Raw genomic sequence first — 15382 nt, forward strand, 5'->3', positions numbered from 1 at the left:
CATGGGAGCTACACACATGCTAGATATTAAAAGTAATACTTAAGGAATAAAAAGGTTTCATAATCTTAATGAATTCACACAAACCCAGATGTGAAAATAATTCTATTTTAAAGATGTGGATATAGAGATCTTATCACCTGCGCCGGAATAAATTAACAGAACAAATAATTTCATTTTCATATCCTTTTTAAAATGATATGCGATGAGCCGATAAAATATGCTGAAGTGCTGAACCTTAAGTCTATTGGAACGCATGAAGCATTTCACATGGACTTCACATGGACTTATCAAACACATTTCCTTTCACCAGGAACTGAAAGCTACAGCATAATGACATCTATACAAGAGGCAAGAGGTTAACCAATATATGGTGTAAGTGGAAAAACAGTTTCCTTCTGCTCCCCAAACCTAGCTCTGAGCAATAAATAGATGGTTATTTCTGCAGTCAGCTGCCGCATAGATTTAAAGGCAGCCACAGATAACTCCTGGATTCATCTGGCCCCTGTCAAACACATGCAGCATTACAGAGCGGATATGTGCCGTGGCACTTTCACTGTGGATTTACAATAATCCAGACGGCAACTGTCCCTCCCTGAAATGCAAATGCTGTGATGAACCATGATTGCAGACCTTTATCAAGGCAGCAGTAAACTGTGAGATATGCAACTACAGACTATGGAACAAATCAATTACATCACTAACACAGGGTTTTATTATTATTATTATAATTATTATTGTTGTTATTATTATTACTATTATTATTATTACTATTATTATTGTTATTACTATTATTATTGTTGTTATTATTATTATTATTATTATTATAAACACAATATATTATATTATATTATATTATATTATAAACACAATATAATTCACACGGCATAAGCATGTTATGCACACTGTAATCATACACTAAGCATGCATATTATAACAACAAAATAAAAATTATATTTCTAGTCATAATCAATAAAGAAACAAAACTTATTACTATTTTATTACTATATCTTCTGTGATAAAGCATAGCTCTCTGTTGTAGAGTAAGAGATTTACCTAAAATCCATTCTGCTTTGAACCGAACCCCAGCCTCTCTCTGACCTCCTGTTTTCCCTGGAGTTGTAGCGCCATCTGCTGCTGAAGGCAGCACAATACAAACACATCACTGAAACTCTAAACATACACTACAGGCCAAAAGTTTGTAAAAATAACTTAACATGAACTGCTAAAAACAACAAATAAATAAATATAACTGTTCTTTTTTTTCAGACAGCAACAAGTGTATGGACATAAATGCAGTAATAATGTGTCACTGATTCTAAATGTGTTTTTGCTGAAACGTTTTTCCAGGTATAGAATACCAGGACTTTACAGGTCCCAAGTTATTTTATATTATAAAATGTTTTGGTCACTGGAAGGTCAAGCTCATCCTAGAGCTCCATTAGTTAGAGACAGTGACTGTGGGACCCAGATCATGTTGTTTTGTTGTATGTTGACTACAAGTATGTTGGATTTTGCCTTTTGCCTTTCACAGCCTTTAAAACTCGCTCACTTACATTTGGCCTGTAGTGTAGGTGCTATTTACTGTATGTGCATAGCATTACTAGCTCCTACATAGTCTACTCACAGGGAGAGCATGTGTATTTTATATCATTAGTGGCTGAACTATCACTGGTACCTGTCTACAGTGAGAGTACTAAGAAAGCAGATTTGGAGTGTAATAATTTGGGAGGGGAGGTGCTGACAAAAACAATAGCACAGAAGCAGGTTAGCGAGGTTAGATGAAGTGAGATGGATGAGTGGAACAGAGGCTGAATGTGGAAAACAGGAGAAAACTTACGTGACGTAATATATCCGTTATACTTATATTTGGCTAAAGAGAGTATAGATACAAATAAAAAAGTTATGAGAGAGAAGAGATGGAGGGAAGGAAAGAAAGAGAGAGAAATATAATGAGAAGCAGTAAACAGGCATGGATTATATTAATCTCATGGTGCTAAAGAGCTTTAGGTTCAACCAAATTAAACATATTTAAATGAAGTTGACACTGATAATGGTGATGAGAAGATAAGCCATAAATTAGAGAATGGGGAAAAAAAACAAAAACAAAAAACAAAACAAAACAAAAAAAACAAGATAAAACCAAAGCAGGCTGTATTCAGTTTCTAAGCCAAGATGACTGATCACACACATCACAACCTGTTAACCATACTGATATCCTTAGACATATTTATTATTTGAAAGAATGTTGTTATAATAATATACTGTAAAAACATGATATAAACATAAGCACAATATGCAAAAATTGTGAAAAATATAATTGTTCTAATATTGTATACATCAGGTCTGACCGGATGTTCCCATATAACAATAATTACAAACAAGTATAATCTATCTGTTTACTGGGCACTGTGGCCCTGATTTACTTCAGAGTGAACAATTCAGTGTGAAAATAGATCAAAAATTGTGTGCGCAAATAAAGTTCATATTTACAATAAACAAGCTTGAATGGGGTTCAATGAAGATAGGTAGGAAGATATTGGCTAAATGTGGTTTTTATGTGTACTAATTTTTTTCAATAGTGTGGAGACTCATTGGAAGAGTTGGCAACTTGGAAGAATTAGAAGAGCTAAAACTTGCCATATGTACAATCAAGTTCCTAAATATTTGCACTTAAATAAAGATAAAGTTAGAGTTATTCTAGCTGTCTACCTGTCATCCTTTAGCCGTATGTCAGTATTTTGGAGATATACTGACATAAAGCAAATTATGTAATGAAATTAGCCAGTGAAACAAGCCAACTTTAGACTGGAAAAATCAAAACAAACTGTCCTGGTGAGCTCAGGAACACAAAAAGGCCCGGTACACCGAGGAAAAGTTTGTTGGATGAATGAACAATTCCTTCCCTGGTGAAGTAAAAAACTTTTCACAACAGTTGGCCAGATCATGAATTCCCTCCAGGCAGTAGGGCGTTTATGTGTCAAAGTCAACAATCAAGAGAAGCCTTCACCAGAGTAAATACAGAAGGTACAGTAAGACTCAAAAACATAGGAAGAGAGGAATATGAAGAAATGAAAGAACGGTTCATGATCTGAAGCAGTATCTTAAAACACATCTTACGGTGTAGCCAGGTTTGGCTGCTAATAGAACTGGCTTCCTTGTATATATTGATGATGTACATGTAACTATTCACAAAAGCAGCTGGATGAATTCTGAAATCTACAGGTCTGTATCATTTGCTATGTTATTTGCTAATTTAGCAACTCACTTCAAAACTCATGATGGTGCTTCACAGTGCAGATAGATAATAATCTGAAACATACACTGACAGCAACCTAAAACTTTTTAAGGCTAAAGACAAAGAAGATGAATGTTCTATAATGGCCAAGTCAATCAGCTGACCAGGATCCAATTGAGAACACAATGCTGAAAGCTGTCTCAAAAACTATAATTTCTAAAATTAAAAAATGTATTATGCAAATTAAATTCAATAACATAATTTAGGATTGTTTTATTTATTTTTTTTATTCATGTTCATTAGTTAATTTAAACCTGTGGTATACAGCTAAAATAATATTAAAGTAACTCACTGTATATAGGGTATATATTAATCTAAGCTTTGTTTATTACAGGCAATGCTGCTGATACTGGTGGCACAAATGTACGATGGCAACTATTCTCATGGCAATAAGTCATCGTATTGAAATACCTGTCTGATTATTTTGAGATTACAAGACACAATTTCAGTAAGCCTTTAATGAGCCTTTCCTTTATTAACACTTAACAAGCTGTCTCCATTTCCAGAAGTGCTAATTTAGTACCTGATCTTAACTTGCACACACAATCATTGTTAACAAAAGTTTTTAGGTTTAGCAAATCACTCCTGAACAGCTAAAATAATCATGGGTGTTTCTCCCATTTGGTCTTTTAGCTAGATATGCCCTAAATTCATATTACCTACAAATCCGCTTGCACATTGTTGTATGTTACACATGCAAGCCTTTAGACAAGACCTGTTTATTTTCTATTAAGAATCATACTACCCAAATGCAACCCATGAGCTATAATGTAGGTGGAAATCATAAGACCCACTCAGGACCAGGCACTTCTCAGTGCCCTCCACTGTTCTTTGCTGGGTATGCTGAGCTCATTCCTTCACTAGAGCTATATCTGATGCCTTAAAGGTCAGAGTGTAGGGCTGCGATACGAGTGATCGAACAGCAGCACCATGCCCACCCTGGCATCTGTCGCTTGCTATCTAGAAAGCAGGGTGAGTGAGCGGCCTCTCTGGCCAGCATCTGTCCCAGGCGGCTGGCCTTATTCCTGCCCGGTGGGAAGGAACTGTCAGACTGTGTTTGCTGATGCACCAGCAACACTGGAAAAATGAAAATCCTAACATAATTTCCATGTCAGCCTGCATAAGGACCATCTTTAGTGAGGTGCACCCTGCATGGAGCGGACAGGGTTTGTTCTTCGGATCGCCTCGGCCCACCCTTGCCTGCTCACTGCATCCTCCCCAAGCAGAGCCGGCAGGAGGGGGAAAAAACATATGCCCCAAGAGCAAAAGCAAGCCCTGACCTCTCTCTCCTGTCTCTATCTATAAGACTTGCTGTGGTTGTTTGTAAAACACAAACCATGGCTGCAATTCTGCTGAAACTGTTATGTCTAAAACTGGAATGAATGGCCTCTGAGACACCGAGCACCTTTTAGACTCTTTAAATCTTGTGTAATGAGAGGATAAGTCTCGGCAGGTAGAGCAGAGGGACTGTAATTGTCACTGTAACTTACAGCAGAGGCAGCTAAGTCATTGGCAGATTGGCAGTGTGAGCTTGCCTCCTGCCGCTCGTGCGATTCCGTCGTATCAAACACTTCTTAATGGTGTGCCGAGCTCCACAGCTGTAATGACGAGTACACTACTCCTGGCTCCTTGTCAAGTGCTCTTTGAGCTTGGGCTGCAGCTAACAGCAAAAGAGACGCAGTTGTCTACCACTCATGCATCTCATTTTCATACTAATAGTCCTTTGTCTGGCTTTGACATAAAAAGCCATTAGGATCCAGACGTTTGCATGCACGAAACAATGCAAAGAGGAATGGTGGAAGATCTGTACATAGCACACTACTTTTCTAAGACAACATGCCTTTAGTGCCTTTACAGCCATGCATTTCACACATTCCACTGAATTACTGGGTCCAAGGGAGCTGTATTTATTTCAGCAATAACTGCACACATATAAAGTGGAGGTATAACTCTACAATGCTGTGCTTAGTGCAGACACGCTGTGATGTATGGTTTCTGACCCATGGGGTGCAAAAAGGTTGGAGCATACAATTCTCACTTTACCAAATGCTATTCTTCATCTCAATCGCAGCCCACTGAATTAAAGCAGACTAACAGGCAGAAGCCTGACAACACAGATAATTCAACTCCCTGTATAACTGTAGAGGCATTCTAGGCACTTACATGGTATGAGTAACATCTGAAAAAAACTTAAAAGTGCATACAAGATGAAGTCCATAAGAAATCATTTATTCAACATAGTGAAATCAGTCAGACTGCAGCTTAGAGTTAATATATCATCATAGGAACGCTGTGATAGTTCAGACACAAAAGCCATGAAAGAAAGCAAAACAAATCCCTCACTTTAGCAACTGTCAGAACTCTAAAGCTGAAATGAACAAAAAAAAGAACAGCAAAAGAACTTCCTGAAATTCAGCAAGGGAATGATGGGAAAAGGAGAGATCGGTAACAATGTAATGGCCAGTAATTGGTATCCAGGGATATGACCCGGAATAAAAACATTAAACACAAAGCTAAACTCATCATAGCCTGTTTGACACTAATCTAACAGGATGTGGAGCGCAGTCAGAGAGCAGTTCAGAGGAAATGTGATCGTCTGAACTGACCCTTGCTTTGATAAGCAGGCCATGCTACTGTCAGGGCCTAATTGACAGACACTTTAGTTTTTCACATCTGCTCTGACTTAATAAGAACGGCCCCTCCACAGCACTGTGTTCCACACAGCTAACTGCGTCAGTCATTCTGACTCCTACAGACTGAATCTCTGCCGTCTCAATTGAGTTTCTGCCACAGGATCTCCTTTTAACTTTTACATTGAGCCAGACAATCCCACAGTGGTATACAAGGCATTAAATAAAGGACATTGACTTTTTCTCTCCCCTGGTTGCTGGCAAAGAGAAAAAAAGCATTAAGTAGGGAGAGGATAAGATCTTGTGGCAAGTACTCTGCTTGCTCACCCAATTGTGTTCATTAAAAGCAAATTCTATGATGACAATATTTTCTCCTTCACCCGATGTAAATCGTTGTAGCATAACGACTAATAGTAAAAAAAAAAAAAAAAAGAGAGAATTGTCCAACAGCCACAGCTTGTACAAGAATTCAAATGTGTACTTACATTTCAACTCTTGAGCATTTAAGTAAGACTGTCAGTAAAGATCACCTTTAAACAAAATATACCATGTGAAATAGACAATGTAGACAATGTACATAATTAAAAAGTAGAATTGTTTTCTCTCTATGTCCTACATCGGTATTCAAATATTGGAAATTAATTAAGCGAGAAAATCTGTTGGCCTGTAATATTATTCAGTCGAATAAACTTTACCACACCTTGCTTGTATCTTCCTAATGATACATATTTTTCACAATTTTATGTCTTTACCATTACAAAACATGACATTAACAATATTTTCAACCGCTTGAAGCTGCTTCATAGGGGGAAAAAGATTAGTGAAAAGGTTATTGTATTCCAACCTGAAAAATCATTGTTATTATTTGTCATTTGTCATTGTGAAACATCATCAGCATATAGATATATGACAAAAGCTTACGAATGGTCTTATTAGCAACATCAAACTTACTTTTAATGAGCAGATTACTTACTTTAAATGAACAGAAACATAAACCTGAATTGTAGTTCTCAACACCAAACATTGACTGTGTAGGCACCAGCACACAACAAGTGCTCCACTAACACAGCATGCGACAACACGCCTACCACCTACTGCAGCAGCACTATAACAGAGAAGCCACAACACTACCACTACCACTCGACCACTGTACAGAAAATCATACCATTCATAAAGCACCACACCCAGCGAAAACACACCCAAATTAGCCACGGAAAGGGAAACAATGAGGGCACAGTACAAAATACCGAAAAAATAAGTAAATAAAAAAGCACAAGACATGGAATACATCACAGACAAATACACAGGTCACAAAACATGAAAGAAAATGTGGTTGGCGATCGAACTTACAGGCACGTAAACTGGTTGAGCAATCATGAACAGAGACAGAAGAAAGTGGGAAGGCCCTCTGAAGGCTGTCCATGTTACTATGTACACTGCCTGCCATGCACGAGCAGTCGCGCTCAGAGCGCCCGCAATCAAAACAACATGCCAGTTTCATTCGCTTGTAGACGGACATCTTGGCTAAAATCATGTGTTGGATGAAAGGAGAGGAGAAGCAGCAGGTTAATGGCAAGGAAAAAAAAGAGTACATAAACCAGGGATGTCTGAAGGTATTTTTTTTAAAGGAACAGAAAGTGCAAAGCCTTAGCAGCAAGCTCTCACAGGCTTGACCCATTACCGGGAGATAAACCCACAGCTCTGGTGTAACCAAAGCATAGAAAAACCGTGTTTGATATATTTAATGCAAGAACATTGAGGAGGCCAAATTCAGTTCCTTTAATGCTTTTGATTGATCGTATTTCCAATAGATGTCTCATTGCCTGTTTGAAAGGTAACAGCCATCTCGCCAGGGTCAAGCTGTGCCCTAAGGCTGATCATGTCATAAAAGGTCAAATGGTCAGATATGACAGTAAGATCAGGGGATAGGGGCAGGAGGCAATCAGTAAGAGAGGGATGAGTGAATGCCATCAGCAGCATAACTTAGTTCATAACCTGCATCCTCTATGTATTAAGGAGAGGATCACGTACCTGTATCCCATCATGCAGCAGCAAGGCCCTGTAAAGGCCATCAGGCTCTTTTCCTGAATCCTATGCCAACTCATCAAACCACTTCCCCCTGATACCACTGATACCAGACACAGTAGGAATGTGTGTGTGTGTGTGTGTGTGTGTGTGTGTGTGTGTGTGTGTGTGTGTGTGTGTGTGTGTGTGTGTGTGTGTGTGTGTGTGTGTGTATGTTATTACATGGTGCACTGTACTTTGCTTACACAGTGTTTTCGCATTTATCAATAATTCATACAAAACATGTATGTAAAACCATGTTCATGAGATAATGCAAGTGTGTGTGTGTGTGTCTGTCTGTCTTGGGGGAGTGGTGGTGAGAGGCTATACAGTATTTGATTGCTGTGATCCTAGCTAAATAAAAATAATGAATATAAAAAAGAACAGTCCCTGGTACTCATTCTCCCGGTGCCATTGTGTTAATAGACGATAATAAAGTCTGGCACCCTGAAAAAAACTCACAATCTGCAGGGAAAATCCTGCTTTTTTCGCTTCGGTCTGACGGCATTAGTTTATATTAATAGGTCAATTTTAGTGACATGCCAGCAAGAGAATATGGTACATTACTGGGCCTTTTAAATTGTGGCCACAACCTCAGGGACTGTTATTCCCATAAGAACCATGCATAACAGCTGAAATTAGGGATCATAAGCATGCAGAGAGGTGAGTGCAGTCTCAGCGCTGGAGTGGAGGCTAGTCAACTGTTTACAGGACAGAAACAGTTCAAAGTGGCGCCCTGACGTGCAGCAGTGAGTTTGAGACGTCAATGTCATGCTGAAATCTGTCACTTCAGAGATCTGGGGTTGACATTCATCCAAACAAAAGTCATGTGGATATGTTAGTCGTAGAGACATGGAGGGAGGAACACACAAGACAACATGATGATATGAGGGATTTAACGCAGCTACACACAAATCCTAACTGAAGCCTCTCAAACAGAATAACCATGTTTAGTAAGAATGCTGCCAGCACATATTTGCACACTTCTACACGTCACGGTACAAACCCTAAAACATAGCATAACAATAACACATACAGTATATAATTGGTGAAGTACAGTATCTATAGCATTAATCCAGTAATAATAGCATTACCTTAATTTTGTTCAATTAAAATAAAGCCCTTACCTTTAAAAAAAAAAAAAAACTACCTGCAGGACTAATATTATATCTACGAAATATAGACTGCATGTTTACAAATAAGAAAGAAGTAAAAAGAAATGTAAAAAAAACAAAACACCTCATTCCACTGAGGGAATTATTTAAAGAAATTCAAGTGACAACCAAATAAAACCTTATGATGACAGCATTCTTGCTAAACAGGACTGTGAGGACCTCAGTGCTCAGAATATCTACTCCAGAACTACAGAACTTTTCCGCCATCTATTGGCCACTTACTGTACAGCAGCTGGTCAATCTTACCACCATGACTCTGATACTGACAGGTACAGGTATGCTGATTATTGGCAGTGAGTAAAAAAGGGCCCAAATACTACAGAGAATTGAAATGCAGAGATGGATCATTTCAATTCAGAGAATAGCAATGCGTGCTGTGTACATGGCCTGGGCAGCAGGGGCCAGGGAGGAGGACAAGCAAAAGGAAACCAGATTGTTTAAATTGTAAGATAATGTGAAAAACTTCCCACAGGACACTTTCCACTTTCTAAAAATATAGCAATTTGCAAAACTGCCTCTGTCAGAGAGGGGATGGACAGCGTTGAACTTCCCCCTCCCCTTTGAAGACTAGTGTTGATCATCAATCTGCTCGGCTTTTGTGATTTGTTTAGGTATTTTCATTGGAAAAGAGAGTTAGGATTGATTTAAGCAGAGCATCTAAGCCAAATAAACACTGTCTTGGTTGCAGAAGGTACCGTTGCATTGTGGGTTATTCCTGTTTGTGTTTCTCTCTTTGAAGAAGACATAGGTCATCTGGACAAACTGAGGGTGGGAAGTTGGGGTGGAGAGAGCGCAGATACGGGCTATGTTGCGTCTTTGAGCTGTACTGTGTTGTATCATTATTTGGCCTGAGGACAGTGTAGAGATGGGAGGTATAGGGACGATGCAGCAGCTAGACTGGAACATGCAACATATATATAAATATATATATAGAGAGATAGATAGATAGATGTATACTATCAACAGAGAGATAGAGAGATAGTTAGACTGCACTTTGTGCCACAGGGATCCCATTTTTACTCACAATATATCACTACCAGTGAAGGGTTAAATAAAGAAGCACATTCCAGGGCAGCAAGGAAGGAAATACATCAGAAAGCGTGTCAAAGGACATAAAGACAGTATACAAAATAAATAACATAAACGTCCATTACAGCAATGGAAAGGTCATCTCTGTTTCAGCGAGTCATTTTGAAAATCAGTCTATTTTATTCAGACCTGAAAGTTACAGCCTAAAATCCCATTCTGGTACAAGGCAAGAAGAAAAATGCCTGCTTTATCAACCCAAACTCATGTGACTCAAGCAATGACTATTCTCAATGAGTAAGTGAATTAATTATTCATCCTGTAGCTAACTTATTTAGACAAGTGCTTATATAGGTCAAGTAATAACAGTGCATTAGTCCCACTGTCATGGTAATGCTTCCTCCACTCAAACAAAGAGCTAATGAAATACCTGCCTTAACACACACCTTATCCGTGTGCATCTAATCATCTATGCTGCAGTTATCACTGACAAAGAGCTAAGAGTGAGCCAACTGAGCGCCTACACTCAGCAATACAAATCCTTGTGACTCTTTCCATTCTGCTTCAGTGGCTTCCTGTCAGAATGGGTTCCTGCCAGGCTGAGGCAGTGGGAGATGACACTGGTGAAGTTGAGTAGCACTGTTGCCGGGCTCTCTGGGTAAACAGGGTGGATATGATTAGTAAAATGATCTCAGGCCAGAAGTGTGTTTGTGGTGTGCCTGAAGAGAGTGGCTAGGGGTCTTTGCCTTTTGTTTTTCCACCTGACTGGTTCTATTATCCCAAATCTCTCCCAGTGACGCTAGTGTGGGCTGACAGGCTCTCTCTTCAGTCCTGCTCATCACGTCAATGCCTCTTCCCATCTCTATTTCTCTCTGTCTCTTTCTCATCTTTCTGAGTCATTAACATGTTGATGACTAGCTGCTTTTCCGCTCTTCCTCTCATCACTCATAGACACGCGTTCTCTCCCCCTAATGCACAGGCTCTTTTTTTAATCACTTTTTTACTCTCTCATTTTCAATCATCAAAATCCCTTTTAGCACTGGTGTAAAGGTTACACTGATCCTTGCTTCTTTTATTGATGGTACTGTATAATATTTCCTGCACCTGAAAGGCATTGAGTACATCCAAAAGCTTAAAGAAACTTTATTTTAAAATGGAGCAAATATAAATATAGAAAAAATCGATAATAATTTTTTTTTAAATTAAACCAGGATTGTAGAGATGAGGACTACACAAACATATTGTAAAAGTATAGTAAAAAGTAATAATCACATGCATCCTACAAACATTATTTCGCATTTGCACAGCTGAATCCTGTGGAGACTCCAGTGAAATGTGAAGGGTGCGGAACAGCCTGGTGTACTTACGTCTCTTGCAGCCACACTTTTTGATCCTTTTGGGATCTGTGATGTCATCATGACAAGCTTTGCAGTAAAAATATGCTCTGAGAGAGAAATGTCATACAAATGAACATGGATTAAACATGAAGACACCAAACATGTGACACCAATAACTGAGAAACTGAGGTTTATTCTTCATTTCAGAGTGGGATATGAATACCTTTTGACCTCTTTGGCATCACTGGCAATAAAGAATCCCAAGGTTCCCTCCTGCATCTTTACATGGTTCCCAGGATTGATCAGGATACTGTTTGATGAAAAATAAATGGTTGTGCTAGTTAACACGAATCAAAAAAATTAAAAAATAAATCACAGTCAAATGCTCTAATCAAGAGGAATGGTACACCCTCCGGCCACAATGGTTTTCCACTTTATTTATTTATTTATTTTTTTACTAATGATCTATTTAGCGCTCTGAACTGCAGAACCAAGTGCTATTCCTATCCACACAAACATATCAGTGTAGTTTTAACTGATTTCTGCCTTTGTTCTCTCATCCAAAACAAATAAGCAAAACACTGTAGCATAATTTAATTGCTTTTTCAGACTGCATTGGCTGTGGGACAAAATAAATGAAAGAATAAAAAATTTCTTTCATGGTGTGATTTTATTTGGAGCGTTCAGACTGACACATGACCGGAAACAAATAATCAGAAAGTACTGCTTCAATACAAGCTGTGGTTTTCCTGTGATAGTAGTGAGGAGCAAAATGTTAAAGCACACCAGGCCACTTAGGGTGAGGGATGATCCCTAAACCTGCATGTCTAAGCTAGCTGCATTATCTCATGCTACAGAAAAGGCTCTCGTTTTCATTCATGCTCTTAATAGACTGTTGTTTTATACAACTGCCTTATCAACTTATACAACAGTCAGTGTCTGTTCAAATTTAAAGCGCAGAAATTACCTCAGACTGATCGACATGCACATCACTTACAGTACAAGATTTTACCTCCAGGCTTGGAGTGATATAGCAGGCCATTCAAAACAATATATTTCATTATTGAAGTTTAACCAGCCAGCACATTCAATGCCACACTGTGACCTCCCAAGATAGTAGGGCACTAAAGTTTATTGTCTGCCAAACATTCCATATTAGTTGTAGACAGGTTTTAGTAGTCAATGTAGTTTGATGTTCAGCAGTAGAAGTTCAGCAGTGATGACAGAGCCACTACTGAGCCACTGTATCATTCCCCGTTAATTAGACAGAGACGACACAACACAGTTGTTAATGCTTGCCTTTGGTTAGAAGTCATCAATGAGTTGAGTGGTGACTGCAACATTGGACAAACACTGGGCCTGGCCAGAGCCCAGATGAAAGTAAGTAGCTGAGCACTGAAGCCCAGTTACAGATATATTAAAGCAAACTGAAGGATTTGATACAGAGTAAGAAACCTCTTTCGTCTGGGCTCCACAAACAGCTATGTTATTAGAAATGACTAAAAGAGGGGGATTTAATTTATTATAAAGCGATACTTATTTTTATTAGCCAAAAAAAAAAAACCCACAAGACTATTTTGGTTATAAAAAATACTCTCCAATGTTTTTTCTTTTTTTGTGTTGAAGCTTTATATAATTAAATTCCCACTCTTTATAACAGAAAATTCTGCATGCTATTGAAAAGATGGCAGAGTAAACAAACCGACTCATTCACCAACATATTCACACATGTTGCTCCCCAAATCTGAGATTTACACATGTACTCAATTTTGTACAATCACTCGGCAACAGAGGCCTGTAGTCTGATCAAACCTCATATTATGGGAAACAAGGCAAGCATCACATGTCACATGACAGTGTTCAGGCATGCTGCAACCAAGAGATCACAACTATTGGCACATCTACAAGAAAGAAAGAGCAGGTACAGCCACTGCACATAGGCAAACTGGCACGTAGATGCAAACTGTTGCAGTAACTTCTGTGCAGTTGGATTGTTGTATAGAACACCAAACTGACAGGAAGTGACCTCACTTCATAAACATCTACTCAGAGACACACAGGCATTGGGGTACATGATGAGGGACAGTTCCACACAAAACACACACACACACACACACACACACACACACACACACACACACACACACACTCTCTCTCTCTCTCTCTCTCTCTCTCTCTCTCTCTCTCTCTCCCTCTCTCTCTCTCTCTGGCTCTCTCTCTCTCTCTCTCTCTCTCACACACACACACACACACACACACACACACACACACACACACACACACACACACACACATTCTCTAATCTTTACTTACTGTACATACAATAAATAGCAGAGACATGGTGTGAGTATTACACACGCACACACAGACAAACTACATTCTACACACAGATATGCACACATGAGTTGGTGTTAGTGTGGCAATGAGAGGTAAAGAAAGATGACTGTTATCGACAGTGGCCTTGTTTAACTGGAAATAGGCATATACAAGTTGTATGCCACATGATTTTAAGGTTAAATCAGGCATGTGCAGACAATAATGTTTCTTGTGTTTTTGTGATGGTCAAGTTTCCAAACGACAGCTGATTTTGTCAGAGCGCTTTCTTTTGTGTTTGGTCAAATGAGATGGAACTTTAAAAACATGAAGTACTGGTTTGATGGAAAAAACAGTATAGAAAACAGAAAGACAGATTTATTTGTTATCGATTATTTGTTTGAGCAGATATGTGCACAGCTGCTAGACACTGAAAAACAAAACGCAAACTGGAATACATGGAGATGATAAACAGTACAGACAAAGAAACAAATGATTAAAAAGCTATTCTTTCTGCCTGCAAAGAAGTTAGTGCATTAAGCACAAGGATCACAATAAGAGAGTGAGAGATTTGGCCATATTTGAGAAGGGGGATGGTACAATATCCTTAAGTATTTTTTTTTCCAACAGATGGAGGCTCTAAATTGTGGAGACGTAAGAAAATGAAGAGGGCATACCGCTTTCTGCTTCTGCAAACAACAAGAAAACATTACAAATCACACATTTATTACATGATGTCATGGACTCAAAAAGGAGGTGATGTTTAAAATCACTTGTGCCGCATCTGACCTTGCTCTAAACGTACGGAATTGTAGAGGGCCAAAGAGAAATGTAAGTTCTATTTATTTATTTATTTATTTATTTATTTATTTGTCTGCTTGTTTGTTTACTTGTTTGTATACTTATTTATATATTTGCGAGTAGGATAAGGGCATTTATTTCTAATTTATAATCACCTACAGAACAAAGTAGGAACATGGCCCACCAGTAGAGTGCATTTTAAAATCTGGAGGAATGATGTTAGTTAACAGCATGATGAAGTGCTGTGTTGTGCCCCTTACATGTGTTGTACAATAATGAAAATATATTGAACTGTTTTCATTACTGATTTGAGCCATATTCAGATGTAATCTACAGATATCAAAAGCTGCTAACAAAAAGATTGGGCCAGAAACCAAACCTCTTGATATGTACTATTAACACCAAACAAGCAATGGCCAAATGATTTGCATTTGCTGAACGCTAAGGTCTGTATTTTTTTGGTCAGGCCATTTGACTGCCACACTCATAGGATATTGTGAAGTACACCAGAAATGTATTAGTAAGTTATACAGAAACACTTGACGACAAGTGGATGTGGGACGGGGTGGTGGGAATTGGCAAGTTGAGGTTACTGAGACAAAGTACTTCATGTTATTAGTTCTAATGGTGCAGTTAACAGAATGCAACAGGAGTGTTATTGATGGGAGGCCTTTTACTCTAAGAGTAAAGCCTTCATCAATAGATCACAGTGAGTTTGAGCAGATGTTATGTCTCTATTGG

The 15382-nt window shown here is 38.6% G+C and overlaps 1 protein-coding gene across 24 annotated transcripts in view; it reads right to left on the reverse strand.

The window, feature by feature from the left end:
- The window catches only part of kcnma1a (potassium large conductance calcium-activated channel, subfamily M, alpha member 1a), a 130497-nt gene that overhangs the window by 25806 nt on the left and 89309 nt on the right, over positions 1–15382 (reverse strand). For 4 of the 24 annotated variants that reach the window (XM_047812587.1, XM_047812585.1, XM_047812588.1 and 1 more), the window contains exons 17-19: positions 11751–11837; positions 11558–11634; positions 10189–10197 (exon numbers count right to left, since the gene is read on the reverse strand). In XM_047812587.1, coding sequence (XP_047668543.1) covers positions 10189–10197; positions 11558–11634; positions 11751–11837 — 173 coding nt within the window. Of the gene's footprint in view, positions 1–1053; positions 1135–1837; positions 1871–7275; positions 7450–10188; positions 10198–11557; positions 11635–11750; positions 11838–14517; positions 14530–15382 lie in introns of all 24 variants that reach the window. The other 20 variants (XM_027141994.2, XM_027142002.2, XM_027141996.2 and 17 more) reach the window with 14 other exon arrangements.

This window comes from Tachysurus fulvidraco, chromosome 4 (assembly GCF_022655615.1).
Source record: "Tachysurus fulvidraco isolate hzauxx_2018 chromosome 4, HZAU_PFXX_2.0, whole genome shotgun sequence".
In the NCBI taxonomy this organism is placed as follows: Eukaryota; Metazoa; Chordata; class Actinopteri; order Siluriformes; family Bagridae; genus Tachysurus; species Tachysurus fulvidraco.